At 45.9% G+C, this 27,574-nt stretch overlaps 1 protein-coding gene and 1 long non-coding RNA gene across 2 annotated transcripts; one reads left to right on the top strand and one right to left on the bottom strand.

Moving 5' to 3' along the window:
• Nucleotides 1-373: 373 nt before the first annotated feature.
• On the bottom strand, nt 374-27,574 carry TMEM86A (transmembrane protein 86A). Its single transcript, XM_031614004.2, has 3 exons — nt 27,425-27,574; nt 11,337-11,601; nt 374-7,218 (listed from the first exon to the last, which is right to left on the bottom strand). The coding sequence occupies exons 1-3, from the start codon at nt 27,443-27,445 to the stop codon at nt 6,791-6,793; spliced, it is 714 nt and encodes a 237-aa protein (XP_031469864.1). The 5' UTR covers nt 27,446-27,574; the 3' UTR covers nt 374-6,790.
• Nucleotides 11,595-25,693, top strand: LOC149917752 (uncharacterized). Its single transcript, XR_016466724.1, has 5 exons — nt 11,595-12,019; nt 12,105-12,165; nt 13,806-13,945; nt 23,751-23,898; nt 25,400-25,693. It is a non-coding gene; the product is annotated as an uncharacterized LOC149917752 (long non-coding RNA).

Genomic DNA, 27,574 nt, shown 5'->3' with positions numbered 1-27,574 from the left:
AGTGGGACTGGCTGTTGCAGCAAGGAGCCAGTGTCCTTCGGGGCTTTGCACCCCAGGACACTTGGGACGTGTTGTAACACCAGCCAGTTGCCATCAGCACAGTGGTGCCTCATTCATTTGTGCTGGATGTGCTCTGTGGGGTGCCTGTGGGTGTGTTTCAGGGGTTCTCCAGATGGGAATACTATATCTGGCTGCGACAGCGCCTTTCTGCTTCAGTGCAGCTCTGGGTCGCTTCAGGGCAGAGCCACACCACCGAGGGCAGAAGTGGTACAGCACTGCCTGCTACAGAGCTTCAGTAGGCTGCTGTCACAGAAACAGAAAATGAGCAAAGAGATGTTACATCTGCACAATAAATATACCCAGTAAATTAATATTTTTAATTGTTGTTACACACAGAAGAAATGAGAAAAAAAAAATACATTCCAAACAAAGAATTAAAACAGTAAAATCAGCATAAAAATATGTTAAGAAAAGATCCCAGATCAAATAGCCGCACTGTTTGTGGTGACCTTCACAATCATGGTAGAGGAAGTAAGTGCTGGAGACTTTCACACATGGCAAAATGCTGACTCCTTGGGGAGAGCAGCTGCTTCGGTCACATCTTTCAGCACACTCTGTCTGGAACGCATGGGAGAGGGGCTGGAGTAAGAGGCTTACATGGTACAAGACATGGACTTAGTATTCAGGACAGACCAGTCACTCCTGTGGTCTCAGTAAGGCAGAACTACTGCTTACCCACTGGCATCTGTGTTCTTGTTTTGGTTTCTGGTTTGTTTGTTGTTGTTGTTTTGTTGTTGTTGTTATTGGTTGATTGGGTTGGTTCCTTTGTTTTCAAATTTATTCTTTTTTAATAGTTCCTGCTGGTCTGGCCCTGCCCACACAGTAGGCCTGGAGCAAGACGTCCCTGCTGAATTGGGAACAAGGTTTGGTCCAGCAGAAGCCTAGAAGAGTGATGGCTAAGTCCATGTGCTCATACTGACTTGGTGCTCTCATGCAATGGGCTGGATTTGATTTCTTGATTTTTGGCTGTCAGGAAAAGATTTCTTCTATTTCCTGATGTTGTCTGTCCCCAAATGGGACCAGTCATTGCTCCCACTGCAATCTTAGCAGCTTGGTCCCTGCATTGCTCTGACATGAGACTGACTGTGGGAGTCTGCAGCGGCCCTTGTGCTTCAGCCTTCCTTTTGAGCCTCATACCACTCCAGTGGCTCATCCTACAGCAGCATAGTGTCACCACAAAAAACAGTACAAGCCACAGAAATTTTGGCATTCCTGCCAACTGGCCACCTTTTTAAATTTGTGATCTATCTAGAGTCATATATTTTTATTTTTTACAATAAGAGCAAAAATAAAATAATATTAAGAAAATTTCCTCCAAACTAAGAAAACTAAAATCCATCATACACTGTAAAGAAACAATGAAAATTTGCATTGTGTTTGCTTCTGAGTTCATATTAAGATAACATTTTACTGCAGCTGCTTCAAAATTATGGTCCATTTCACATGTACACAGTTCACATTCCTTGGTAACATCTCACTTCCATTTGTGTTATACAGCAACTAGTGCTACCAGAACCAAGTCATTTCTAGCTGTAGTCCAGATCTGAATCCAGTGAACTGTGGCATTTTTTATAGTCACTGAGTATATGGTGATGGTTTAGAGCTGTATTTCTAGATGTATTTTTGTTCTGGGCCCTCGGACTGATGGTACAAGTACTTCCTTCACTATAGAACCTGCTACGGCTTTGTTTCAGGTTAGAAGGAAATAATTCAAGGAGGATGTGTCGACCTTATTGATTCTGTCAAGGCCTTCCCTCTCTGCTGATATTAAAGCCAGTAAACTTAGAATCACGGAATTAAACATCCCTTTTTAAGTTGTCTCTTGAAACCTAGCTGACCTTCTGCAGGATGAATGTTGAACAGAATGACTTCGTTTTCTGTTCCAATCTTTTCAACAGCCATTGCAGTCTGTAAGAGCACTGTGTTTTGGCTGGATTAGATTCATTCTATCTAACAGATCGGGTTGAGACTAGACTGCAAAATTTGGATGCACAGTTCACATCTAAGAATTTGGTTGAGGCTTTTAGATAAACTAAAATCCATTTGCAAAACTGAGATTAGAGTTCAGGCTTTTAAGCTAAAACCTCCACAGAGTTCAGTGTAGCTGAGCCTATCCTGTTTGACAGTATGAATAAATATGTTTCATCTGCTTTCAGTCTAATGCAAATCAAAAAGGCAGTAACACATTCCATGCTTCTGCAGATGCCTAGAAGTATTTTTATCACTACAGTACATTAATATTTGAGACATATAGCACTTTACGTCTTCTGAGTGCTGTATAAGCATTAATCCTTACAGCATCTTTGTGAGGTAGGTAAGTGCTAATACCACAATTTTCAAAATGGGATGAGAACAGACACACAGGTCCCAGTCCTGGCTGTTGCAACCTGGCAGAGCGCTGGCCCTCCTACACTCATGCCTACTTACATCAGATGAGGATCTGGCTGCAAAAAAACCTGTGACTTACGCAAGGCCACAAAAGGAGCAAACATGGATAAAAGGCAGGAGAAGTACCTGGGAGGAACATGGTTATGCTGCTGTTAAGTAAAAGAGTCCATTTGTCCATACAGAACCCAAGCAGTGAGAACAAGGCACCTGCCACTAAGCTTTGCACTTGCTGTTTGCATTGATCTGCTTCTTCCAGACCAGCTCCCAACATTAGCATGGCAGTAAGATGAAAACTTATAGGTGTCAGTGTCAAACTATGGCACAAAAGAATTTGGAAGAATCACTAAATAGAATCTGCAAAGTTTGTCTCGGGAGGTCTAAATACGTATATAGAAATAAATCTATTATCTGCTTGATTACAGTATGAAAGTTTCAGCAATATATTTAAAAGCCGTGTTAGAGTCATTCTTAAAACAATCAGTCTTATAGTTGCCTCAGTATGAAGGAGTAAGAAGCCAAGTATTAAGCATGAATATGTAGGCAGCAGAGGAGTAAAGCTGTTTATATCCTCTGGCTTTGTTCTTCTCAACCTGCCATTTCTAAATTAGCTTCACCCTATTGACGTCAGTGTAACTTTCACAGCCCAATACGTTATTAGCATTTAAAACCCCATTCCAATAGGAATGCTTCTTCAGCTTCAGTGGGAGTTCTGTGTGAGCAAGGACAAAGGAGGATCTACAACCAGGAAGAAAAGTTCAGCTGAAATGTATTTTCCATATATCTAATTAAAGACCTAAGGATAACTATGATCTAATATAAGAGAACAAGAGTAATTGTAGCATGTGCATAGCCTCAAGCGACCTTAGATGGGAACTGCAGAGGAACCTTTGAGAACAGCACTGTAAAGAAACACCTCTGAACTTAAGCCCTGGAGCTGATAGTATTGGGGCCACCAGGCATGCTGCACCACTGGGGTGCTTCACTCCCTCTGTAGCGTCCCTGAGCTGAAGAGTGGGTGTTTCTTAAACACTGCACTCCTGATAAAAAGAATGGCTCAATACAATTTTACAATGCAAAGAGACAACAAGAAGACACACAAATGACTGGCAGTGTCATAGACAATCACGTGCTTCCCACTTTCTATTTGCTCCCTTTCATAATGAAGACTGCCCTTGCTTGGGTTAAGAGAAGAGTTTTAATCCAAAGAAAAGGTATTTAGCAGAGTGCAAGCAATTGTATAGTGTTTCTCAGGGTTTCAGAAACTCTGAAAACTGCGTCAAGTAAGTGTCCTCATCAGGTGGGCCTTTCCTAGTAGGAAGGACACCTTCCAGGAAAATGGTCTCATTCAAGTAATAAGGATGAAAAGTAGAGAATGCAAAGCAGGAGAGAGATTTTGGGGATTAAGAGCCTTTGCTGACTCTTAGTCAAGCAGGACTCTTCTGGACTTTGTAAGCTGAGGGCTCTACCTCATGTTCCTGGGCAAGCCAATGCTGATGCTTCAATGGCTGCATCCCAGCCAGCCACTGACGGTAAAGGGACAACAGCCCACTTGGGTGACACGTGTTTTTGCCATCCTAATTAAAGCCATCCACAGAGCTGTGTATCCAGAAACTGCACTTCTGATAGCCAGAGAAGAGAGAGCAAGTCTCCAATTTACACTTAAAAGGTCATTTTTTCAAGTGTACAGTTCCTGAAAGTAGAGCAGGATGGCAAAGAAAGCCAAGAAGAAGAAGCATGCAGAAATGCAAATCAGCTGTCTTCAGTGAATTGAAGATTGCTCATTTCTAAAGTGAAAGAAAGAGATAATGGTTCAGATTGAAATTCTAACTTTTAAATCAAAGAATCACAGAATGGCTGAGGTTGGAAGAGACCACTTGAGGTCATCTGGGAAGCTCAGGGTGCAGGGAGTTTCTCTGAAGAACTGCCAGAATAAGGATTGAGTGTACTGAGCTGACCCAGACTGAAACATGCTCTTATGTGCTGGGAGAATGGTGGGGTTCACCCCAAACACTTACATTTCCTCTTAGCTGGGTCAGTCTTTTGCAGAAAGAGATTTGCAAGCAGTTAAGCCTAGTAACAGCAGCTGACATCTGCAAAGAGCTACACTGCAGGGTTCAAGCTGCGGCCAGGAGATAAGCAATGCTGATGAATGAAGATGTTTTATGGTTCTAAATTCCCTTAACAGTTTACTCCAGGCAGACCCCAGCACACTGGTGAATGAATACTGACAGTATTACACAACAGTATTAAAGGGAAGAGATTAAACCGGACTGTGCTATTTAGAATTCTTTCCCTCTCAACAACGCAGCTGACCTTTCTGATCTCTCTGAAAAGCAGTAGATGATTCCATGGGGTCAGGATGGTTAACCTAGATTTTTGTAATACTGGTCACATTGGCGCTGATGCTGATCCACCATGTGGGGAGCCAACGCCTGTTCTATGCCCAGTCCCAACACAGAAGGCTGGAGAGGAACAGGAGAGCCACTTAACACCTCTCAGCACCAACAGAAAAGCTAAGGATGTTTCCTCAGCTGCCCCTGACCCCAGCTGCCTTCCTTGGAAAGAGGAATTCCTGCTCTGTTGATGGTGCCAGGGACTCAGTGCCAGGCTTTCGCCTGGAATGGTCTGAGCATGCGAGGTATGGTGACCATGGTGGTTTTCAACCCACGAGGACAATCTGGAAGGCTGCCCCTCCTGTTAACTCTGCCACACAATAGTATGCAAGGGTTTATTAGGACTTGCGTAGATTTGGGTCATCCCTTTTTGGCCACAGATCTAAGATGTGCAGGAACCCTTAGAAAGTTCCTTTGCACCTGGATGAGCTTGCTGTGTCTTTAAAACAACTAGGAGAGCATCTCTGCCCATAGTAACAACCTTAGGATGGACAGAGGGAAAGAGCACATTAGAGAGAGATTGAAATGGAAATGTAGCTTGCTGTCACATGTCCTAAATAAGAAGAGAAAATATACACATAATCACAAATCAGTCTGGTATTAAAAAAACAAACAAACAAAAAAAAAAACAGGGCAACATCTTTCTCATCTTTTTAAGAGAGTGAAGTCAGAAGTAATCTTGCTTCAGCAGATGGGCAGAAAAACCAAGTAAAGAATTTGGGTCAGAATTAAACAGGCTTTCCTACATTCTCACTGAGTTCAAGAAGGAAGCGGCAGGCACTTTGAACACAGAGAACTGTGCTTTTCAGGATGTTCTGCTGAAAAGGGGTTTCCAAACACAAGTGCTGCAAAGCTGAACATCTGCCACCAGCTGGCAAAACACGACAATAATCTACAGTCAAAATCAGGGCCCTGACTAACCAGTTCAGACATGGGAAATGCTCACACATTCAGAAAAGGTGCTGCAAGCAGCAGGACAGTAAAGTTTCATGAGTATATGGAATGTTATTTGTTAGAATACTGAGAAAGAAAGGTGTAAATGTTAGATTCCTATCTGCCGTACCACAGACAAATAGGACACACATTAGTAACATACACCCTCCAACTCCTGCTACAGAAACCAAAGATCCTCGTGTGCCCATGCTGTCACTGGTGGCTGCTGACACTGTGTGATTGTACACTTGTAGCAGAAGAGAATGCACTGGATTCTACCTGGATGACCCTAAAAGCCCACCAAGCTACATGACAATGCTGGCAGGTGTCCATAGACCTGCTCTAGAGCTTTGCTCAGCAGCTATCAAGGCACACAGCACTTCATCTCTGTGTACCTCATCTGGGCTCTCTGCTCGGTGTTTGGCTCTCATTCGGGTTCTGCTAGGGGCTGCCCAACATGCTGCTGTTGACTCCAAAGCTCAGTCCTCATCTGAGTGTGATGTTTTTACTATAGCTACAGGCTTCCTTTCAGCAGAGGCTCAAATAGCTCCAGTTTGTGTATTGAATTTGTAATGCACAAGAACAGGCTAACTTAAACTTAAACTCATTTTTACCTATGGCTTTAGCAGAGGTCTGTGCCTGTCTGCCTACAATTGAAAGCGAGTCTCCTAGCACAGTGTGTGGCCAAACTTGTCCACTGGGCCCCCTATTCCCAGACATTCAGCATCAGTTTCAAGACTAACAAATAAAGTGCAGTAGTACAGCACTTCCAAGGTGGAAAAATTGAATGAGTAGCTACTGCAGGGACAATCTTAAGCTTTCCGACATGGACTCCACACTGAAGTAAGCTATATTCAGAGAAAGCCATTGAAAATAAAGCCCTAAGGGTAATGCTTCAAAGAAGCAAAATCAACATCACCAATATGCCTAGAGAAATGGAGATCTCTCTCAGGGGTGAATGCAGCTACAGCACCTGAGATATAACCCACATTGTTCGCAGAGTGTCGGCACTCCACCTAGCTCCTCTTTTTGAAGTCCTCTTCATCTCTGCTCTCTACAGCTGACAGTGCAATAAGCATTTGAGCTGCATAGTAAGTAGCCATGATGATAACACGCGAGTAGGGTACGGGAAAGCAGAACTTGTTAACTGCGATGGTCAGATCTGACACCATGAAAAGCATTGCTCCAATGCAGGCCGAGAGCTTGGTCCACGTCCAGAGGTCATTGCACAGCTGCATGCCAGCGACCGCTCGCCAGCCCATGAAGCCAATCAAGGCGATGTAGACAGCTACCAGGTAGGTGAATGGGCCCGAGAGGTAGGAGTACAGGAAGGCATAACAGGAACTGGAAATGAGGCCCATCATCAAGCCGGCTTTCAGGTCCAAAGGCTTCATGCCAAAGGCTGAGGAGTACAGGATGTGTGTGATGGCGAACATCAGCAGACCTGGAAAGAGGCATTGACAGTGACTGGCAGTCAGTAGCAAAAGAAAACATGGATACATTGGATTTGAAACATACAGAAGCTACTCCAGGTATAGATGTCCTTGTTGTGTTACAACCCTCATTTGATTTAATCAGGCACCCCACTGAGCACTTGGGACCACTTCTTTAATATAAAAAAGTTTGCACAGGAGATCAACTTTAGCACAAGGTTCCTGCCCTAAGAAAGAGTCTCAGTACTTCTACAGCTGCAGCTGAGTACAACTCTTGTGATGCACAACTTTTTGCCAAGAGGGCAGGTGAGCCAAGCTGCTGCAGAAAGAACAAAGCCTGTTTCTCAGATGATTCCTTCACTGCTTTGGAGAGAAAGGTGGGGGCAAGGCAGAGCAAAGATAATCCCCTCTCATTATCATTTGAACCATTTCACTCCTACAGGAATGTTGGAATCAGAGCCATATCAGAACAAAATGTGATAAGATAGTGATCCTTGTAAATCTAGATAGAAAATCTAACCATAGTTAGCCCCAAACCCAAAAGAACTCAGGGACTGCATCTGGCTTTTACTCCATTTCTGCTCATAGCTAGGAGAAACCTGAGCTGAAAGTAGCAGCTGACGTATTTCAGGGACTACACCAATAAGATCTGCCAACAGTGTTATGGCTATTTGCAAGATTCATATGAACCTTAGCTGGAATCAATCAGTGAAAATAAAATGCTGGCTTCCCTTTGAAGTGCAACACGCCTGAGAAATCCCAGATGGAAGGTACTGCCCTTGTGTTAATCACTTACCACTAACCCATTTGACAAAAAATGTCACCATGTTTTGGTACAGCTGCTGACTTGCACATAGTAGGCCCCAAACCCATGTTCAGTGCAGCTAAAGGCTGTTCTACTTTACCTGGACAGGGTTAATTACAGTGCCTGAATGTTTTCATGCAGCTCTAATGTACAGAATGGAGAAAATGATCTGGGAAGCTAAGTCCTCCAGCATGACACCTGTTTGCGTTTTAAAGCCCAGTGCTGTGGTACTAAGGGTAACTGCTAAATCCTGCTGCTGGCAGACATCTCCTCATCCCAGTACTCTCTGAGGCAGATAAAAGGAGAAGCATCTCCCAGCCTTTGGGATCAACATCCACTCAGCCATCGTGGGATGAGAGGAGAACCCACATGAGGGAGAACGCTAGTGGGGATTTAGTCTGAATGGGGAGGAAATGGACAGTGGGAAGGAGATGGAATTGCAAAGAAGGGCAACAAGAAGTTGATATTTCACAGGTTTCATGAGCGCAGCACTGAGAGAGAAGGGATTTAGAATGAGAAATGTTTATAATGCAGGGAAGGTTAGAGCCATGGAGTGGTCAGGAGGGGAAGGTTACTTCGTCCTACTATGAGGAGTGATTTCTCCTTCAGTGGCATTGTGTGGAAAGTGCTGGAATGGGGAACTGAAGAATGAATTGTCCTTCATGTAGGCACCCAGCAGCAAGGCAGAGGAGAGGAGGATAAGATACAGCAGCCAAGCAGAAGCCCAGAAAGGCAGGAGGAGTTCTGTGATATATGGTGAGGTCACAAGAGAGTCAGCTCTGAGGTTTGCTCATTCAGCACCCACAAATAAAGCCAAGAACTAGGGAAACCTGTCAGAGATGTGCAGGGAGCAGGGTGCAATTTTCCTGCATTTCTCAGCCTCTGGCTCAGCCCTCCAATTACACCAGGCAGATCAGCCTTCTCTATCTATCTGCTTCCTTCCTCTCCCTGCCTTATTCTAGGCCAGTTAGATGGAATCAGGGAGCCCAGGTTTCCTTCCCACTTCCCCTGCCCTGGAGTTTCTGCCAGCTCAGGCTGGCAGTAAGTCCTTTATGTTAGCCCCCATCTTCTTTAGTGTGCGTAATTGTTTCTACGCTCCCATTATCAAAGGACATGGGTGTTAACACTGTAAAGTATCTTCCACGTGCAGGAAGACACTAGTCAGAAAATAGCTTGCTATTAGTAGACCGAAACAGCAAAAATGAAAAGTGAAGTGTGCCAGGAGTAGGTTCCCAGGCTCTCACCTCCCTGTAAAATAATGAACAAATGTCTTTTTATAAACTCATTGTCTCAAAAGCTATTCAACTCAACTCAGATCTCAACCTTTTTTTCTGTCTGAAAACCATTGAAATTGAAGAGAAAGTACATTATTCTCTAGTAATTCCTTTTATTCCTCTCATATTTGAAATTCCCACAAGGAATGATGTCAAAAGTTTGAATGTTGTCAGTTGTCAACAACAGCAGCTTGCTGTGTTTAGGAGAAAATACGTTCTGCAGGAAAGGTGACAGGATAAGTGGGGTGGTGCGCTTTATTTGCTGACAGCTGAAATGCAAATGTTAACACTTCACTACAGAAGGCAGTAGCTCATATTAGTACAGACTGAGGCAGACAAGAGAAAGCCAAGGATCCAGGCTGAGGTTCTTAAAATGCTCCAAGAGAGCTAAGCAAGCATTCTCCTTAAGTCAAGAAGAAAAATTAGTCAAAACCCACAAACTGGGGTAAAAATTCCAGCTGATTTGCAGATTAAAACACTTAATACTGAATTGCTGTGACAGGTTGACCTTCCTCTATCATTAAATCAAAGAAGTGACTCAGATATCCCAACTACGTGGGAATGGGGAACTTATGCACAGTCCATGCACAAAAACGGTCACGGTGAGAATTGGCTCTTGAATGTTTTCCAAGCCACAGCTCAAGAAGAAATGACAGGAGACAAAACAGAAGCATGGGCAGCTGGGCCAGGATGACTTGTGCCGAGCCATGCATTCCTGTTAAGAGGAGGCCAGTCAGTGGGAATGCCAACACTCAGCACAGAGCGGATGGCAACTCAAGAGATAGTTGGAGCTTCTCAGCAACATGCCCACAGTTCAGCCAAACAGATCCAGTCCCCAGGGCCTAATCTACACCCCACCAAAATCTTTAGAGTTTTTACAGGAAATTTTAATAAGATTTGGATAAACCCTTGGGAAGCAGGATTAAAACCAGATTTAAAGCGTTTGGCTTTTCATATCTAGCAATTCACATACTTTCCTCTCATAAAGAAAGCAGAGCTTGTGGGAATTCCAGAATAAAACTAAATACTGACTTCATACGAGCAGTAAAAAATAAGCCTTTGACGTTCACAGAAGTCAGAAAAGTTCCCCCATCTCATCACGTTTTCCAGTGGGACAGTCACAGCAGCCAGCTAATGGTGGGTGTTAAATGAGATCCCTCTGCTGGTGAAGTTGACTTCACAAACGCCACCAATGCAGTGAAGGGAAGGACTTAACTGCTGCTGATTTCTTATGACAGTCTAAGGCCATGTTGAGTGTTGCTGCAGGCAGACTCAATGTGGCTTTAGATCATTAATCTAAGCCATTATCTTCTAGTTTGCAAAACAGTGAAATAAAATAAGCTTGTTTTGCTCTGAGACATGTAGATCTTTCTGTAGAGATGACAGGGTGTCATGGTAGGGTTTGCCCTTGATTCCCCATAATTTACATGTCTTGCAAAACCAGCTCCCATGTTTTTACAACAGGCTGCATGATTCATGCTGATGAACCTGGAAGTAGGACAAGATTTCTGATGATTTGCTTTCTGACATCCATTTAAACACCTCCCCCTGGCTGTGGGCTTGTCTTCTGCAACTTAAGGATCCTCTCTACCTTCTCTCCACTGAGGGTCTTGGCACTGTGTGTCTTACTTCTGCATCCTTGCAGAGGAGGACTGACAGATCTCCCTGCAGAGAGATAGGAGGCAGATACATCCTGCAGCTTCATGGGAGATGCTGAGTGCTGTGAGTTTCCTCCACTTCCTGGGACATTCTGCCCATCCCACTTTCCCAGCTCCAGCCAGATGAGACACTGCAAACACGTGCCATTAAGACCAAACCTGTCTTAATGACCTCTCTGACTTCAGGAGACCTCAAGAGAAGCTCAGGAGTCTCATGCATGATGTGACTCCTCTAACTGGAATGGATCTTAGTCTAGGGATGACTGTCTCACTCTACAAGGCACTTAGGCTGTACACAAATAAACAAAATGTGTGGCAAGCAACTCACTACTAAATAAACAGAGTAACAGCTGGGCACTGTGGTAACCCCTCAGGACTCACACCATACTCACCATGAATGAAGTAGCCCTGCTCCTGCCAGATGAGAAAAGCATCTCCCACTGCTGAGAATATCAGTCCTGCTAGGATGCGGCTGGCGCTCCGGTGTGCCACTAAAAAGTTAATCCCATGAGCCAGCAGGAAAACCCACAGGCAGAAGATGGGCAAACATTTGATGAGGGCACTGAACCAGGAAGGGCTGGAAGTTGGCAGCCAGAGGACAAAATAGACACAAGTTGCTTTAAAGAAGGGCACAAGTTTGGGGCCTTCACTCTTCACCTAAAGAAACAAACATTGAAAAAAGATAAATTAACAGGACCATCAGAAGCATCAATGGACTAACCTGCAACCGTCTCCTCTGCTCTGAAAGCTTTTCTTCCTTAGACAGTCAGCTAGCAGCATTTCTACCCCAGAAAAAGGCTGCTTGAACTTAATCATCATCTTCAACCTAGATCTTTGTAAAGCTCCTCGGAAAACACTTCTTGGCTGCCAGAAAGGAGATGGAGGGAATTTTAGATACTTTTTATCAATTCTATTTAAAACATTTAGTCAAACCCATTAGTGGTCTTCATACCTCACTTGTGTTTAGGCTAACCTCTTTTATACATAGCTTTTCCTGTACCTGAGAATATCCTGCACTCCTCAGGAGTACCACAGCAGCAAGCAAGACAACAAAAGCACTAATCTTCCCTCCAAGGTTGGTATATCCTCTTGTTTAGCCAGTTGCAGATCATCTTGAGGATATAAACTCTCTTCTAACCCATTCTCTCTCCTGCCTGTAGGCTCATGCCTGGAGCTTGCTATCACCACATGACTTCAAAACCCATCACATCAGCCTCCAAGGTGAGAATATCACTTCCTTAGCTGACTAATATAACAGCATTAACCACATGTTGCTTTGTTCCAGCATTACACTAATAATACACTGTCCATATTGCAGGAAATGCTTTGACTCAGGGGTCTGTTGCGTAAGTACAGACACAAAAATGCAGCGTGAGCACTGAGCTATTCACAACAAAGCCACAGCAGAGATGGGATAGAGAGCTATACAGTCTGCAGGCTGGGCCTGCTCTTACCATGCACTCGTCTGGGACCATTCTGAACAGCTATAAGATAGATATTGTGTTCAGCGTCCCTCCTGTGGCATTTCTGCATTTCAGTGCAGGTGTGGACAAGCTCAGGTGAAAAACAAAGCTACTATTTCATTTTCTCCTGTGGCTAATGGTTAAAGCAAGGAGCAAAGGAAGAGACAGTGACTGTCTGGTGCACCTACGGTGCTGATGAGCTGTGTCGAGGGAAGTCTGCAACTAAGGCAGTGCAAACTCCAGAGAACCTCTTCAAGCACACTCAATCTTCTCATTTCTTTAGTCAAGCAAAATTTAGCCACTTAGTATCACAGCAGCTTCCCACTACTCACAGCCAAAAGGCATGAAGGCCTTATACAGTGAAAGAGGACATGGGGAAAAATTTAGAGGGATCAGAGCTGAGTTCACACTGCAAAAGTCCATTGAAGACTGAACATCCACGTGTGCAATGCTGCAGTTGCTTATTTCAAGCAAGGACCCCATGCTCCAGAAACGTGAAAACGAATTGCTGGTCTATTTTTTTTTCCAAATCACCTGGCCTTACTTCTGCTTCCTGTACCATGGAACATCCTTGCTGTGACACAAAAACAATGCTCATCTTCCTTCAATGAGGCATGTTTTGGTGCAGACACCTGGAATGGCTGGAGGCCGTAGAGCAAATATCTACACGCTTACAGTGCTTGGTTAATAAAGCATACACTCATCAAAATTCAGGAGGTTTTACAGCCATAAGCAAAAGGAATAGAGTGAAATTGGAAGACAGACAGAAGCAGTGGAGGGCATCTTTACATATGGTATCTAAAAGGGAATGCAATCTCCCTTTAGTCTTATAGCAAGACTGTAAGTAAAGGGCATCCCAAGAAGACAGAGCTTTCAAAATCATTCTCACATCCGATGGAAAGTTCCCCAGCATATCAGCAGTTTCTTAACAGTGGGGTATTTCATTGTTCCTGCATACATTATTCATAGGCTATTGCCAACACAATTTTTAAACGCTCCATTAAACAACCAGGCTACACAATTCACTCACAAAAGGACATCAGAAAGCCGCTAAGTTTCTTGTATTACATTGTGAGTCCTCTACTTACGTTGTCTACATTAGTCACCATTTACCTCCCCTTGTCTGGATTTCTTGGAAGAACTGTGGCAGCGATAACTGAACTAGAAATAAAAGTCACAAAATCCCACATAGTCCCACAGCACTGAGTGCACTAGGAACTAGTGAGTTACATGGGGGGGAGTGGAGCCACACTTCCTCCTCCTCTTCTGAAGTGATGCATCACATTGTCCTCAGCCACCTCCAAAGCTGCTGCCTGGCTCCAGCTCTGTCCTCTCCCCTTCTGTAAAACTCTCTTGTTAAAAACACAGTTGATCACATTCTCTCTCTCACAATTGCAGAGATGGTAGCACCTCTGGCAGGATCCCCACTACACCAAAAGAGCTTGAGACCTTCAGGATGGACAACTAACTGCTTCCAAAGATAGAAAGGATTTGCAGCATCCACAGTGCTGCAGGTTCCTGCAACAGTCTCAGCTAAGGTAAGTAATATCTTCTATCTATGAAGATAGAAGTCTGTGCTGAAAGGTGTCATTCAAGTTCAGCCTTGTTTGCAAATCACAGCGGCACCTTAGAAGCATACAGGAGAATATTTGGGTTAATAAACACAAGAAGTTTCATTTAATACCCCATCTTAAAATAAAAACACCTGCAGTTTGAGCAGTTAACATTACAATCAGAGCTTGCCCTCCCCTGTGTGCACACATGATGAGACAGGTTTTAATTACATTTGTCATTTTCCCCAGGAACCTTGCCTTACTGAATGTGAGATATGCAGTTGTGCAGAAAGATTATGTTTGCTTGGTAACCTTGAAATTATCATTTTCTATTATCTGAATTTGAATTTTCCAAGCCCAACCAGCATTATTTTAAAATAATTGTTTGCACTATTTCCACCGTAGGAACAACTGAGGAATTCTTCAGGCATAAGGGGTGAGATTCCAGTCTCAGTTTCTCACCCGTAACTCTGGAATTTAGGAGTTAGAGTCCTCACATAAGAAAAACCTCATAGACCTAGAAGGTTTCTCATCATTAACTCTTTATTCCCTTGCACCTTTTCTACAACTATACTTCAAATGAGTTATTTCAAAACATGCTCTTGCCTATCACTCTGTGCTATGGCTCAGCTGAGCTCCTATGCTGGCTCTGACCAAAAGGAGTGCTCCATGAGGGACACTTCACAGAGACAGAGGTTCCCACATAGCTGAGATCCGGGCACTCATCCTGCTGGGATGGTGTGGCACCAGATGTGTTTGGGAGAAACACTGCAAGAAAAGCTAAAGCAACAGAAAGATGAGGCTGGGGGATTTCCCTCTGTTTGGACAGGTGGCTAGGACCTAGGTAGAGGAGGTGGGACAACTTGCCAACCAGAGGACAAGTCATGGCTGGTATTGGGAAACTGTGTACCAACATGAGTGGAGGCTGTGGCTTGAGGAAAGCCAAGCACATAATCCATGACTGAACTTGCCTGTACCTTAGGGAAGGAAATATTGCTTGGCTGGATGGGTAAATTGCATCAAACCAACCATCTCCTTTGCACTTGTGTCTCAAAGACAGAACTTGAGATGTGGCTGTGCCATAGCATTGGAAAATGAAATATTTGCTGCAGGTGACAAGATCTTCTTTGTTAATGTATGATTTTTTTATGGCTTTAAGCTGGGTTTTGCCATTTTATGAAGATGCCTATTGAATTTTACTCTCACTTCTTTTCTTTTTCCACTGCTCATTCACTCTAGCTGACACACAGTACAGAAAACATCTTGAACATATTACAAAACGTTTGCAAGCTCAGAATTTTAAACTGAGCATAATTCAGGGCATTTTTTCATCTCCTATGTTTATCAAGTCATGTAGAGTCTTTAAATAATAGTTCAAGTCGCTGTAAAGACACAGCATGTATTGTCTGTTCCACAATGTCTGTATCTGTGGAATTCCAATGGAAATATGCGTATTTATTAAATTATCTGCATTTAGACAGAGCCAATGAAAACCTCCAGAGCTTAGAGAGACCATGGGGAAGTTGTGTCCTGGCTCTCACTGAGAGATGTACACCCATGACCTTTACACAGAACCTGGTGCTGACACACAGAGCTCCTTGGAGGCTCATAGCTTGGATATCCACCTCCCTGCTAGGGATTCATAGGTGTACAGTATTCCTTGTTGTTTTGTCTGTTCTTGTTCTGCTCCAGCTTGGAATATTGCTCATTTCCTTGTTGTTGTTGTTGTTCAGTAGTGACAGATGATGCTATTACACAAGTACTCCAACCATGCTGTGGTTTGGTATTGGTGTAAAACTTCTTGAGAGGTTAGGCTTGCCCATGAGGAAACACAGCTATGGAAGAAGAAGTAATGCAGGGCAGTGAAGACCTGGAAAAGGTACCGAATGAACAAAATATATGCAGGACCTAGCATTCAGAAATAACCAAAAGCTTCATACAACAGCCCCTAAGCTATATTCTCAAATTAGCTATTGATGACTAGCCAAGAGCCCAGAGGTCTCTAATGACCCCGGGAAGCAACGTGGGATATCAAGTACTGTTTTTCTTTTCACAAGTCCCCTAAATCAGCCCACACAGAAAATGAGCATGCAACTTCATCTGCACAACAGCTGTGTGCCAGCTTGTTGTGGGGCTATGGTTCACACCCATCAGGTTGTAAAATGCTGTTTTCCACGAGAAGTGTTTTAAAAATAAAACCCCAGCTATTCCACTGAGCAACACTTGAGCATAACTGTGCACGCTGGCCAAAAAAAGCTGGGCTGCTGTCCTCCACCCATCCCTCCTGTCAGCCTTGGCTGCCTGAGTACAGTTTTGTGTATCAGTGGCTGAGCTCTTTCTCCTGGCTTTTAGCATCATTCATTGTGGATCCTACCTTGGTTCTGCCTTACTACGACAATAGCTCCCTCCCAAGTTGTGCACCAATAAGTATTTGTGTGGCTTTCTTGCCATGTATCATGATGCCACTGCTCGTTTTTCTTATTACCTAGCAAATATGGCTCTTTTCAAGGCACTGAAAATCCTCTGCTGTTCAAGCCATGGAGGGGTGGACCACTTCAGACCTGCTTCAGCCTGGAGATGGACCACAGTTAGGACATGCAACAGACTGTTCTCTGCGGAGCAACTGGGAACCAACATGATTCTCCATCAGGCTATACATACAAAAAAAAAAACCACTTTATATGTAATCAAAATGAATAGACTCTAAGGCGAGCCCACATGTTAACAAGCCAGTTTTCCCCAGTTTTCACTACTTATCAGCTTTTACTAAACTAAAAACAAACACAGCAGTGCTGAGCAAATCCTGGCCACAAACTCAGGAAAAGTCACCAACCTCCTGGCCTTGCTGCACTCCCATCCTTTCTCAGATGGTGCAACATCAAGTCTTCTGCTTAGGTGCATGCTGAAACCATTACAAAAGAGGGACTTTTTTTATGCAGGGGATCAGATGTGTATGCAATAGAAAGTCTGAGCTGCTGGGTACTGGCACCATTTACATCATCCCTTTCCAAGGCAAATGTCAGGGCCCTCACTGGGCCACAGAGCAAAGGCTGGCAGCCACTTGGGATTCTCAGCTCTGCATCCCTCCTGCATGGATCTCAGAGGTACAAGAGGAGAAGGTTGAGATGAAAAGGGGACAGCCAGCCAGCACTTCATATTCCACGGGTTGCTGAAACATTAGGGCTGGCTGGGATGGCTCCAGGTAGGTGAGAGCACAGTGCTTTGCCTCCAACTCTGCTCTCCCACAGGAGTGAACCAGCTCCTGGGGAGTCGCTTGCCTTTTATCAAGGAAGGAGTTGGCTTGTTGGCTTGTACATGTCCCAAGTTGCTCCTGAATGAAATTCCAAGAGAAAGTGTTTGTTTACAGAGTGGCAGAGTTACTGAACAAGCCAATCAACCTGCCTGAAATACTGTGTTAGTGCAACATACTTGTGCAAGCCAGGTATTAATAAGAGGGCTTACGTTTCTGTTGGATGTGCCATGAGTCAAGCATCCAATGCAGATGGCTCCTAAACAAACTCCATGTGCTGCAGGAAATTCTAAGTGATTGATAAACCCTTCTCCCCTCAGGTAGAGACAAGACTTACATCATGCCTAATAAATCCCCCAGGAGAAGGTGGTCCATAATTCACCTTTGGGAGGTTGTATGTGCTGATAATGGACTGTTTGGCTCCATTGGGCTCACACCATGCCCTGGCCAGGCCCTGCAGTGTTTTATTGCTGGCACCCCTCAGCACTCAGGGCCTCTGTTTCTCTGACAGGGTGGTGCAGTCACACTCTTCTTGTGCTTGGCTGTCCAGCCAGACCAGTTTGCGAGTAGTCAAAAAAACAGGTTTTGTCTGACAGGAGATCTTCTGTCCAGCACAAGCCAGAAATAGCTAGCAGAGGTTGGCCTGAAAGCTTCCTGCCCCAAAGGGATAGTCCTCCCAGCTCAGCCATTTGCAGCAGGGGCAGTGGGACCAAGCAGCCATTTCATCCAGGAAAAAAGCAGTCTCTTCAGCCTCTCCTGCAAAGCAGAGCTGGTTTTCTGGCTTCTCCCATACCTTCCTGCACTCCAGTGGCCTCAGTACCATCCTCATCCCCATGGCTCAACTGCATCGCACCCCCCCTTAAGCAAAGTAAGCTCCAGCCACAACTTGGCTGCACAATTGAGAGCTAGAAGTACCTCTCTTCTTTATCTTTCTTTCCTTTTTTTTCTTTTTTTTTTTTTTTTTTTAAGAACAAGCTGTGGCTACTTGCCATAAAAATACAATTAAAATTTTGGCATGAGCCCTCGCAGTCCTTGGGTGATGAACTCAGATATATTACTGCACAAGTTCTTGGCATCGGAAGAGTCGCCCTTTGGTGAGAGACACAGGGTAGCAGGCAGCGGGTGAGGATTAATCAAACTGGCATCTAAAAAGGGCACCTCTGTGGGGCTGGGCTGCCCCACACGCAGCTGCATGCAGAAATGAGAACTATAATAAAAAGTTTCATTTCCAAGCCAAGATCCTGCCTGACTTGCAGTCACGTCAAAATTCAGCCTAATCACCAGATTAACCCAGGAATGGAAACCTGTTGGCACTGAGAATAAAACCTTCCATACAAGTGCTTTTTCCCCCCAGTGCAGTGAGAAGGGAGCCAATGTGCAGCAGCAGTCTGGTCCCCCAGCAGTTGCCAGCACCTCTGCCTGTGAGTAGGGTAACATTTGCTTGCAGCATCAGCCTCTCAGGGCAGACTGCAGCTCAGTGCCCACGGGTAACAGTCCAGTAGGGGCATTGCAGGGCCACCCAGCTGCACGGCAGCACACCAGCATGCAGCACAGGATGTTTTGCATCAAGCCAGCTGACAAGCATGTGAGCAAGGCTCACCATGTCCCAGGAGTGCTGGCATGTGAGACTGCAAGCATAGCTCTCGATGTCTCTTTCTTGATGAACACTCTCCAGGTGGGATTTCTCCACTACGGGCTGCTGTCTGTCCCTCAGGTTTGCTCTAACCAATGCTTTACTTTGGCTGTGTTGTGATGGGATTAGCTATACAAGACTTGCACAGGGCACATAACCTGTGAAGGATATTCAAATAAATGGCTGGAGAAGGTAAAAGAGATGAGGAGTTCTAGACAAGCTTTATGGTGTTTTCCAGAGGACAGAAAAAGGGCTACAACCACGAGTCCTTATCCAGCTGCCAGGGAGGGGGGATCCACAGGGCCAGGAAGAGCTGGCAGGCAGCCTTCTCTCCTGCCCCTTCCCAAGGCAGGGCAGGATACACCCAACTGCCACTCACACAGCAACAGCAATGCCCATGTGCATGCAATACAAGGACAACAGCAGCTCCACCTTGTCTTCAGTTCTTCAGTGAAGAAATTTAAAGATGCTGGATGCTGAGCAGTTGCAGTGGCCGTGCTCACCAGACTGCTTTCAAGGTCAGTTTGGCTCAGCACCAGATGTGACCCAGGAGCTCTTGGATACTGTAGCACTACACCTTAAAAAAAGCATCTGCAGACACTTGCAAAATAGCGAGGAGGAAAGCCACAAAAAGGAAAATGGAGTCTCACTTTCAACAGACTCCTACAGGAAGACTTGCATAGGGAACAGTCCCGTAGCAGCCTACAGCAGGGGCAAATGGTTCTAGGGCCAAGGAAATCCTCCTCACTGTGTTAGGGCATTGCCTGTGCCACACTCCAAGGAGCCCTCAAGATGCTGAAGCCTTTCTTTAGCAGATGCTAACTCATAAGATGAAAATATAGACAAATACTTCACCCTGAACTTAAAGCTTGGCTCAGATACATACGTTTTTGTTAGGACTTGTTTTATTTGGGTTAGTTTTGCTTTTCTCCTTTACCAAGCATCATCTGTTCTGTCTGCTGGGCTGGCACAGGATCACAAGCAGGGCTATTTTAACAAACTTTGTTTAATCAGAAGTAGAAATGATTGACTCCCATCTGTAGCCATCCTATAGCTGTCAGCAGTTCTGAAAATTGCTTTTGGAGTGCAGTCAGCAATGTACCACTGCCAGTGACCAACAGAATCACCAATCAGTTCAGATGTCTCTGCAGGGGCCAAGAGAGCTGTCACAAACCCATGCTTTCAGGGCAGCCCGTTGGCTCTCAGAAATGGAAAAAAAAAAAAAAAAAAAAAAAAAAAAACCAACACAAGCATTTGCCTGCCAGCATCTTATGTCAGAGCAAAGATTGCTTTTCCCTCCTGGGATTCCAGATCTTCCCTTTTGTGTAACAGAAAGCAAGCCCCTCTAAGCATTTCCTTTGCTGCCACACTCACAAAAGAAGCCCTTGCAGATGTTTCAAAACCCGAGCCGTAATGGATCTGTCTTTTCTCCTCGCCCATCCGAGCTGCAGTGCTGTCACTGCAGGGTCACACACCCTTCCTGGGTACATGAGGTCAGGTGGGGCCGCATCCTCCCCTGGGATGCTGGGACCTTGGAGTATGGCTGTGAAGCTGCACGGAGCTTCAGCACACAGCCTGCTCACTGGGCAGCCCCCAGGATGGGGCAGGGCGGTTATTTGGCTTCTCACACTAAAATCCAGATAAGATATTTCTTCTATGTATGACTTATCCACAAGTCATAGAATCATAGAATGGCTTGGGTTGAAAAGGACCACAATGATCACCTAGTTTCAACCCCCCTTGCCACGGGCAGGGTCATCCTGGGGGTATTTCGTAGGCAGAAATCTGGCAAATACAGCAGTGCTGTGCTGAGAAATCCAGGAGGGATAGCTCAGCTTGTCTTGTGCCTACTGCAACACTGAATGAAATGCTCCACATGTGTAACATGTCCTGAGGGCTGACTGCTTGTGAAACACTGTTGTTAAAATTAGAAGGGAAAACAGCAGCATGTTTAGAGAGTTGCCATTCTGTTACCTGATTAAAAGCTGGTAGCCCTCCTATTTTGTAACCGGACCAATATGTTTTAATAGAATGGAGGATGTAAGGTCAAAGCATGACAGTGGAGTCACAGATTTTAATTCCAATATCTGTTCTCGTGCCAAGACGTGACCTGGACAAGCCAGTATCAGATACGGATTACATGAAGATTAATTGGACTTTCCCACCCAGTTTCAACAGGAAGGGGCAGCCAGAGCTGCAGATGCAAACATCAACCTACACTATCACTAACCCCCACGCTCCCAGGATTCATGCTAATGCATTAAGGGTTTCACTTGCAAAACCCCTGCTGCAATCACCACACATACACCAATGCAGACCGTGCTCACAAATAAGCATGCACCTGCATACCAGGGTAATGCCCTTTGCACTGAGGGAGCAGTTCCATGCATGCATGAGCCAATAAACAATCTTGAAAACTTCAGAAGCATCAGTTAAATGATAAATGTGGTCACACTCCTTTTATATCAGGGTTGCAAGGAAAAGCCATGCAACAGGCTTTGTCTCTTGCAACAGAACACAAGCCAGCATTGTGTTATGCAGGCACCCTGGTTGGCTCTGACTAATGCCACAACAAAACCAGAAGACACGAGCTGTGGATTCAGGCTCTCAGCCAGCACAAGCCCACTTCTGCTGAAACCATAGCAGACACAGTGACTCACATAAGGCTGAGGATCTGCCCCATGTGTCTAGCACGTGCTGAAAAATGTGCAGCTGGCTTAGCTTCAAACCTACCCTCAATCTGAAGCAGTAACACAATCAGAGACTACTTGCTGCTAGTGTAAATGAACTTATTTTGATACAGAATCATAAATTCAATGCCTGATACTAACTGGTGCCATGTTGGTCTTCAAAGATGTTATCTGGTGATGGGCAAAAAACAAATGCTTAGCGAAAAGTCTGAAGGCTATTTCAGTAACATGGCTTACCTAATCTCCTCAGTCTTGGAAGTACATGTGTTGCAGTAACTTAACTTAGAGAAGTTAACCTTTGGGAGAAAGTGTAGCCTGCTGGCAGAAACCAGGTGCTTTCATTAGCTCACCACTAGGTGAACCAAAACAGCCACCACCCTCGTTAGCAGGCAGATTAGCACCAGGGAGACTCAATCTGCAACATTAAAACCAACACAAGCAACACAAGTTGCACTTACCAGGAGAGCAACTGCATCCTGTGCAAGGGTGGATCAGTCTGCAGCATAAGCCCTGGGCTCTCTGCAGATGTCCGAAATCCATCCCACAGCAGTATGCTTGGCATGGATCCATAAATCATGCCAGGCAGGAAGGCTCTCACGCAGCCCACCCGCCACCTCTCAGCTCTGGGGGCATGCAGTCCTCTCCTAGACTCAGCCTTCTGCTCCTTGTTACCTGGATACCCACTCACGTTCAGTATTACTTGGAGGGAAGCTCCACACTGACACATTTGTCATACAGAAACCTGCTGTTAGCCCATTAGCTCAAATGCTGTTTAGATGATAGCGGTATAAGCAATGAATATAGGAAGGGCACAAGACGCAATAACCATCTCCTTCATTTTGGGCACGCTGCAGTAAGCAAAATCTCCATCATCATCACAGATCTATTGGTCATTTGTGTGACGTGAAGGGCAGTGGAAAAATGAAGCGCTAATATAATATCCACATCAGCCTCCACAGGGGAAGGGAGTTACAGAGCTGATCATCTTCTCATAGCTCAAAAGTTTCCACATGGTGCCAGATGCCAATTTTTTCCTCAGAGCCTCATTTCACCGGAGTTATTGGTTCCTCAGTATTACACAGCTACCCACAGAGAAAGATAACTTTGGCTCTTCCGTTACACTGGGCGTGTTCTGGATGGAGATACTTGAAAAGGAAAAGAGAATGACAGAAATGCATCTCTGTCCATTAAGAGGAATTATGTATAAGTACAGGCTTCTGAACCGGACCCATAATCTTAATACACAAAGCACACTTGGAACAACAGCCGCGTGCGACTCGAGCGATACACTCGAGTTAATGAAGCCTTTAATCTACAGCACCGCCTGCAGCAGCCATCAGCTCTAGCTGCTTAATGCAGCCACACTGGGACTGGGAAAAGCACGAGACAAGTCCGCACTTTGTAGCTCTGCTTTCACTACAACAGCAAAGAATGACAATGGCAGTGCAAGCATGACCAAGCTCAGCCTTAAAAAGTAAAGAAATCGTGGTACAATACTACACCTGGACCCTTACTTGCCTAAATCAGCACGGGTTGTTCAACCAAAGCTTTAAGGCTCTTCCTGAAAGGAGTGACTGACATAAATGCTGCTAGGATCCTGCTAAGCTCACCTGAGGTGATGCCTCCCTCCCTTATTTCAGTGAGTTCAGATATCTCATCTACAACTCATTCAAATTGGCTTGGTTTTTATACAAGCACCATATTTTCATAATCATCAGTGTGGTATGTAAATGTGCATGTTTGCAAGCCTCCTGTGTAATAAAATTCCACTTTATGATGTATTTCAGTAACTGGAAAATTATAATGAAAGCAACAATGCTGGGTATAAGCAAAGAGAACAATTAAAATAAACCTCTCTACCATTATAGTTAATTCTTAGATGGCTGCTAATACTTTATTCCTTTGTGCAGAATTAATACATTCTCTGCTTAAAAAGAAAAGGTTCAAATTGTTCGAGGTGGAATGTGGCTTTTTTCAGTTTGAGGATCGTGGAACATACCTAACAGCAAAGCTTTAAAACTATGCTTACAGCTACTACTGCTGCAATTGTGCATAGCACACAGGGTCCTTAGGCAGCATGGTTTATGTCAGGTTTCTCTATTCAACTGGTCAGATTTCCACCCCATATCCAGCCATACCCTGTATTTGTTACTTTCATATCATACATTTCTCTCTTTTTCTTAGCACAGTTTTTGTAAATGACTTTCTTGTTCCCAGACAGTGACTCCCTGCTTCTACCCAAGGGTGATGAAGGCTGTTCCCAGCAAGGCACCTTGCAGGAGAAGGCACCAAGGCCTCAACTTGCTTGATGCAGCCAAAGCAATGCCTTCTTCTCCAGTCCAGCAGTCTCCACCTAAAGATGCAAGTATGTCAGAGGATGAAAGGGAAGGGATGGGGACTGTTCATATATGGCTTCTGGGCAAAATCAAACAGGGATGTGCTAGACCAAGTAAGAGCTAGGTGTGGAGAGAGCATGTTATAGGAATGAGAGCATCACTTAATGTCTTTATATGTCCCATTCCATTTTCCCCAAGGTGATGTGTGAAGCCCTATGCTTAGTTTAGCCCTAACTTCATTTAAGGGGAAAGGAGTGTCTTTCTAAGCCTGTAGTATCACATAAGTGCCAGAATAGCTGCACATCTCCAGGCTCATCTGCTCTGCATCTGTAGCCCCTACATGGTCATGGAACCTGCTGGGAGTCCTTAGGGCAAGGGAATCTCCCACAGCTTAACACTAACAACTGCTTACCCAGTAAGGAGGAAAAAACCTAGAACAAAAATTACTAATAAGGCAGTCTCAGGAAGAACTTTTATTAAGATAGGACCAGTGATGAGTGAACAAGAAGAGAATTAAACCTCACATATCTATAACGCAAATGTGTTGCTTGCTAAAACTGTCCTCCAACCTCAAGCTTTCAGCCCACTCACCTTTAGGCAGAGAAAAAGCAGCTCCTAACCAGAGCAATATCAGCCATAACAATTTTTAAGCAGGATGCTCCTGCTTGTCTAGCAGAATAAGCAGAAGCTTTCCTCCAAGGTGACTTCCAACTAGAGCAAGCACTGCTCACCAGCTGGAGCAGGACTGGCAGACACACACATTTTCACTGCCACAGCCCAACTCTGTCCAAGTCTGGACTCCAGGACCACCAGGACCCTGAAACACTATCCTGCTGAGTACCTGGCGCAACACATTAAAAGGTGTTTGGGCCATAGACTTCTGTATTTGTGGGCACACTTCCCCCTTGGCACATCTGCACTGTGCAGCAACAGAGATGACAGCTCTGCACAATGCTGCAGATATGCCAAACCCCCAGGGCCATGATGCACACCTGGCAGCCAGCACTAACAAGCAGTCCTACCCGCTGTATCTCCCAGCCTCCTCTCCATGGTTCATACCTCCATGCACGATTTCTTCCAGCTGTTGGCTGTGCAGCAGACCTGGAACTCAGTGTTTTAAGTAAACCATCACGTTTCTTGCAAGAGTGTCTTAGTGAGGGTGATGCAGGAGATCAGGTTGTGCCTAAGTAGTCCGGGCCATCTGCTGTAGTTATGCACAAAGGCCATAGCTTTGAAAACTGGAAAGAAAACCGTGTCACTCTTGGCTATGTTCTTCTAGTATCTTCCCTGTTCAGGCTGATGCTGCAGAACATGCACTGTAGACAAATCAATTCACCTGGCTAATTTGATTATGCCTTGGGTGCTGCCCCTTAGACAGTGCCCCTGTCAGGAGCAGCAGAGATAGTCACACTGTCTCTAAACACCTGATCTATCTGTGCAGCAAAAGGCAGGGCAGCACAGATAAGACCTGGGCCCCAAGGATAGCACCTCACTGTGGCCAGACTGACTGCCCACTGCTATTCCCTTTAGCACCCAACTGGCTGAGGAAAGTCCACCTGCTCTACAGCCCACGCTCAGTCCTTCTCACCCCATACGCAGCTCTACTTGCAGCTGTGCAGTGGCCACGCCGTGCTCCCAGGCAGCACAGAACACTGTTCCAACCTGCCCATTGTGGCTGCAGCACAGCCAGTGCCAGAGCCATCCCACAGCTCCTTCAGGAGAAGAGCAGTGTGAAAACACACCGAAGGCGATGTGCAAAGAACTGCTCCTTAACACACTGAAGGATGTCAGCTCTGTGCTGCGATCTCTCTGGAGGATCAGACCAGTGCCTGCCAAAGCCCTCCCACATCTATAGCTGTGATAAACAGCTGCAGCTCCGGACACAGCTCCTGGTGTCATCATCTCTCCAGCAATCTGCAGCCTCACGCCTGCGTTAGCTGCCTTTGGTGAAGCAAAGGGTCGGTATGTCAGGGATGAAGCCAGAGCAGAAGCATGTGTTGTTACATGACAAAAGAGTAAGAAAAGAAAACACTGTTTTCATGTGCTACCCTGAGTTACCTTCTGAAAGCGTAGTTCCTGGTATAGGTAAAGCCTTCTTTAATTACAGCCTTCCCAACGCATACTCATGTGGTAATCACTTGCCTTTTGCTGCAAGACCACCCCGATTAACCAGCCCTGAGAGCCAAGTACTGTCACCTTTCAACTACAAAACAAACTGCCAGTTTTTAGCCATTCCAGCATTGTCCCAGGGAAAGATTTCGTTTCTGCAGTACAAGTGCACAATTCACTGTAACCAAAGCATTACTTAGATGAATTTAGCTTATGGCACAGCAACACCAAGATACCAGGCCTCTTCGGTTATTTCTGAAAAGCACAAGGAAAAAATAAGTCGTTTGGCCTTAGAATAGTGTAATTTACAGGTTACTTCCCTCTGTCCCTAAAGATAAAAAGTCATCCCTAGGCTGTTGATGAACTTACCAGGTACATGGTAATGACTGGGGGAAAATTCATCTGAGCAATCAGACAATGCGAGCTGTTGTGCAGCACTGGCAAAGGAATGTAAAAGTTTTGAACCTTGGCTCTGAGAGTTAAAGACAGGGGGAAAACCAGACTGCTACCTTTCTATCTATGAGATAAGACATTGAGGGGTGGCGGGGATTTGGCTAGCCAGCAACCACAACTTTTCACATCAGGATGATGACAGCCGCACAAGGATACGGGATACCGACCACAGGCGTTTGGTGCTGCGGGGAAAGCACCGCCAGGCAGCTCTACTGACAGACAGCTCTTCTTACCACACCTGCTGCTGCTGCATTCAGCCAAATCCCTTGCTTTCTAGAAACAGGAGCATGCAAAGCAGCGTGTGACAGCACAGCTTCTCTACCGTTCTGCTGAGCGCTTTGTCTTCTTCCAGCATCCCCTCCACCCGCGGGGTCGGGACCCGGTACCACACGTCCTCCACGAAGGACGGCACCGAGCTGCTGCTCACTGCCGGTTACGGCGCTAATTAAGCCTCACTGACTCCCCGTGGGACAGGCAGGTGACACCATCCCGCCTCACCTCCGCTGCTCCTGGGGCAGACCCGAGCGGACGGCAAAGCAGCGGACGGCAAAGCAGCGTCCGGCTCCGCGTGCAGCGCCGGCCGAGCCGCCAGCTGAGCACGTCCGGGCGGGAGGGGGAGAAGCACGGCGGGCACGGGGCTCCACGAGAGCCCGGGGCAGCGGCCACGCGGAGCGCAGCCAGGCCTTGGGGCAGGTGGGAGAGCCGAGCCCAGGAGGACGTAAACATCAGCGCTCCGAGCAGATGCATCGCACGCAACGCAGATCTACCGTACAGATGTTTACAAAAATAACAGCAGGAAGAGGTGAGAAGCCGCCGGAGCCGCACCGCCGGGGCACGGCCGCGGCCGGACCGGCGGGGAGCAGCTCTCTGCGGGCAGCGGGTTTGGGGCAGCGGCGGGGGAGGGGTCGGAGGCAGACGGCCGTGCGAGGGCGCGGGTCCCGCTCCCCCCGCCCGCCCGCCCGCCCGCCCGCCGGCCGCACGGCCCGCACTCACCACGGTGACGGGGGACACCATATCGGCGGCGGGGCGCGTCCTGCCGAGCCGTGCCGAGCCGTGCCGTGCCGCCGGCCCTGTCGCTCCCCGCCTGCCTGCCGGGCTGTTTTTTTAGACAGCCGTGACGTCAGCGGAGGGGGGGCCCGGGCC

Source organism: Phasianus colchicus, chromosome 5, assembly GCF_987193195.1.
Source record: "Phasianus colchicus chromosome 5, bPhaCol1.hap1.1, whole genome shotgun sequence".
Lineage (NCBI taxonomy): Eukaryota > Metazoa > Chordata > Aves > Galliformes > Phasianidae > Phasianus > Phasianus colchicus.
Note: the sequence above shows the minus strand (reverse complement) of the source record. Positions and strands in the feature narration are given on the sequence as shown.

Coding starts and splice junctions, on each gene's coding strand:
- TMEM86A (XM_031614004.2), bottom strand. CDS start 27,445: ATGGTGTCCCCCGTCACCGTG. Junction 11,602..27,424: donor TGGTGTCCCCCGTCACCGTG/GTGAGTGCGGGC, acceptor TTGTTTCTTTAG/GTGAAGAGTGAAGGCCCCAA. Junction 7,219..11,336: donor GCAGGGCTACTTCATTCATG/GTGAGTATGGTG, acceptor GCCTCTTTCCAG/GTCTGCTGATGTTCGCCATC.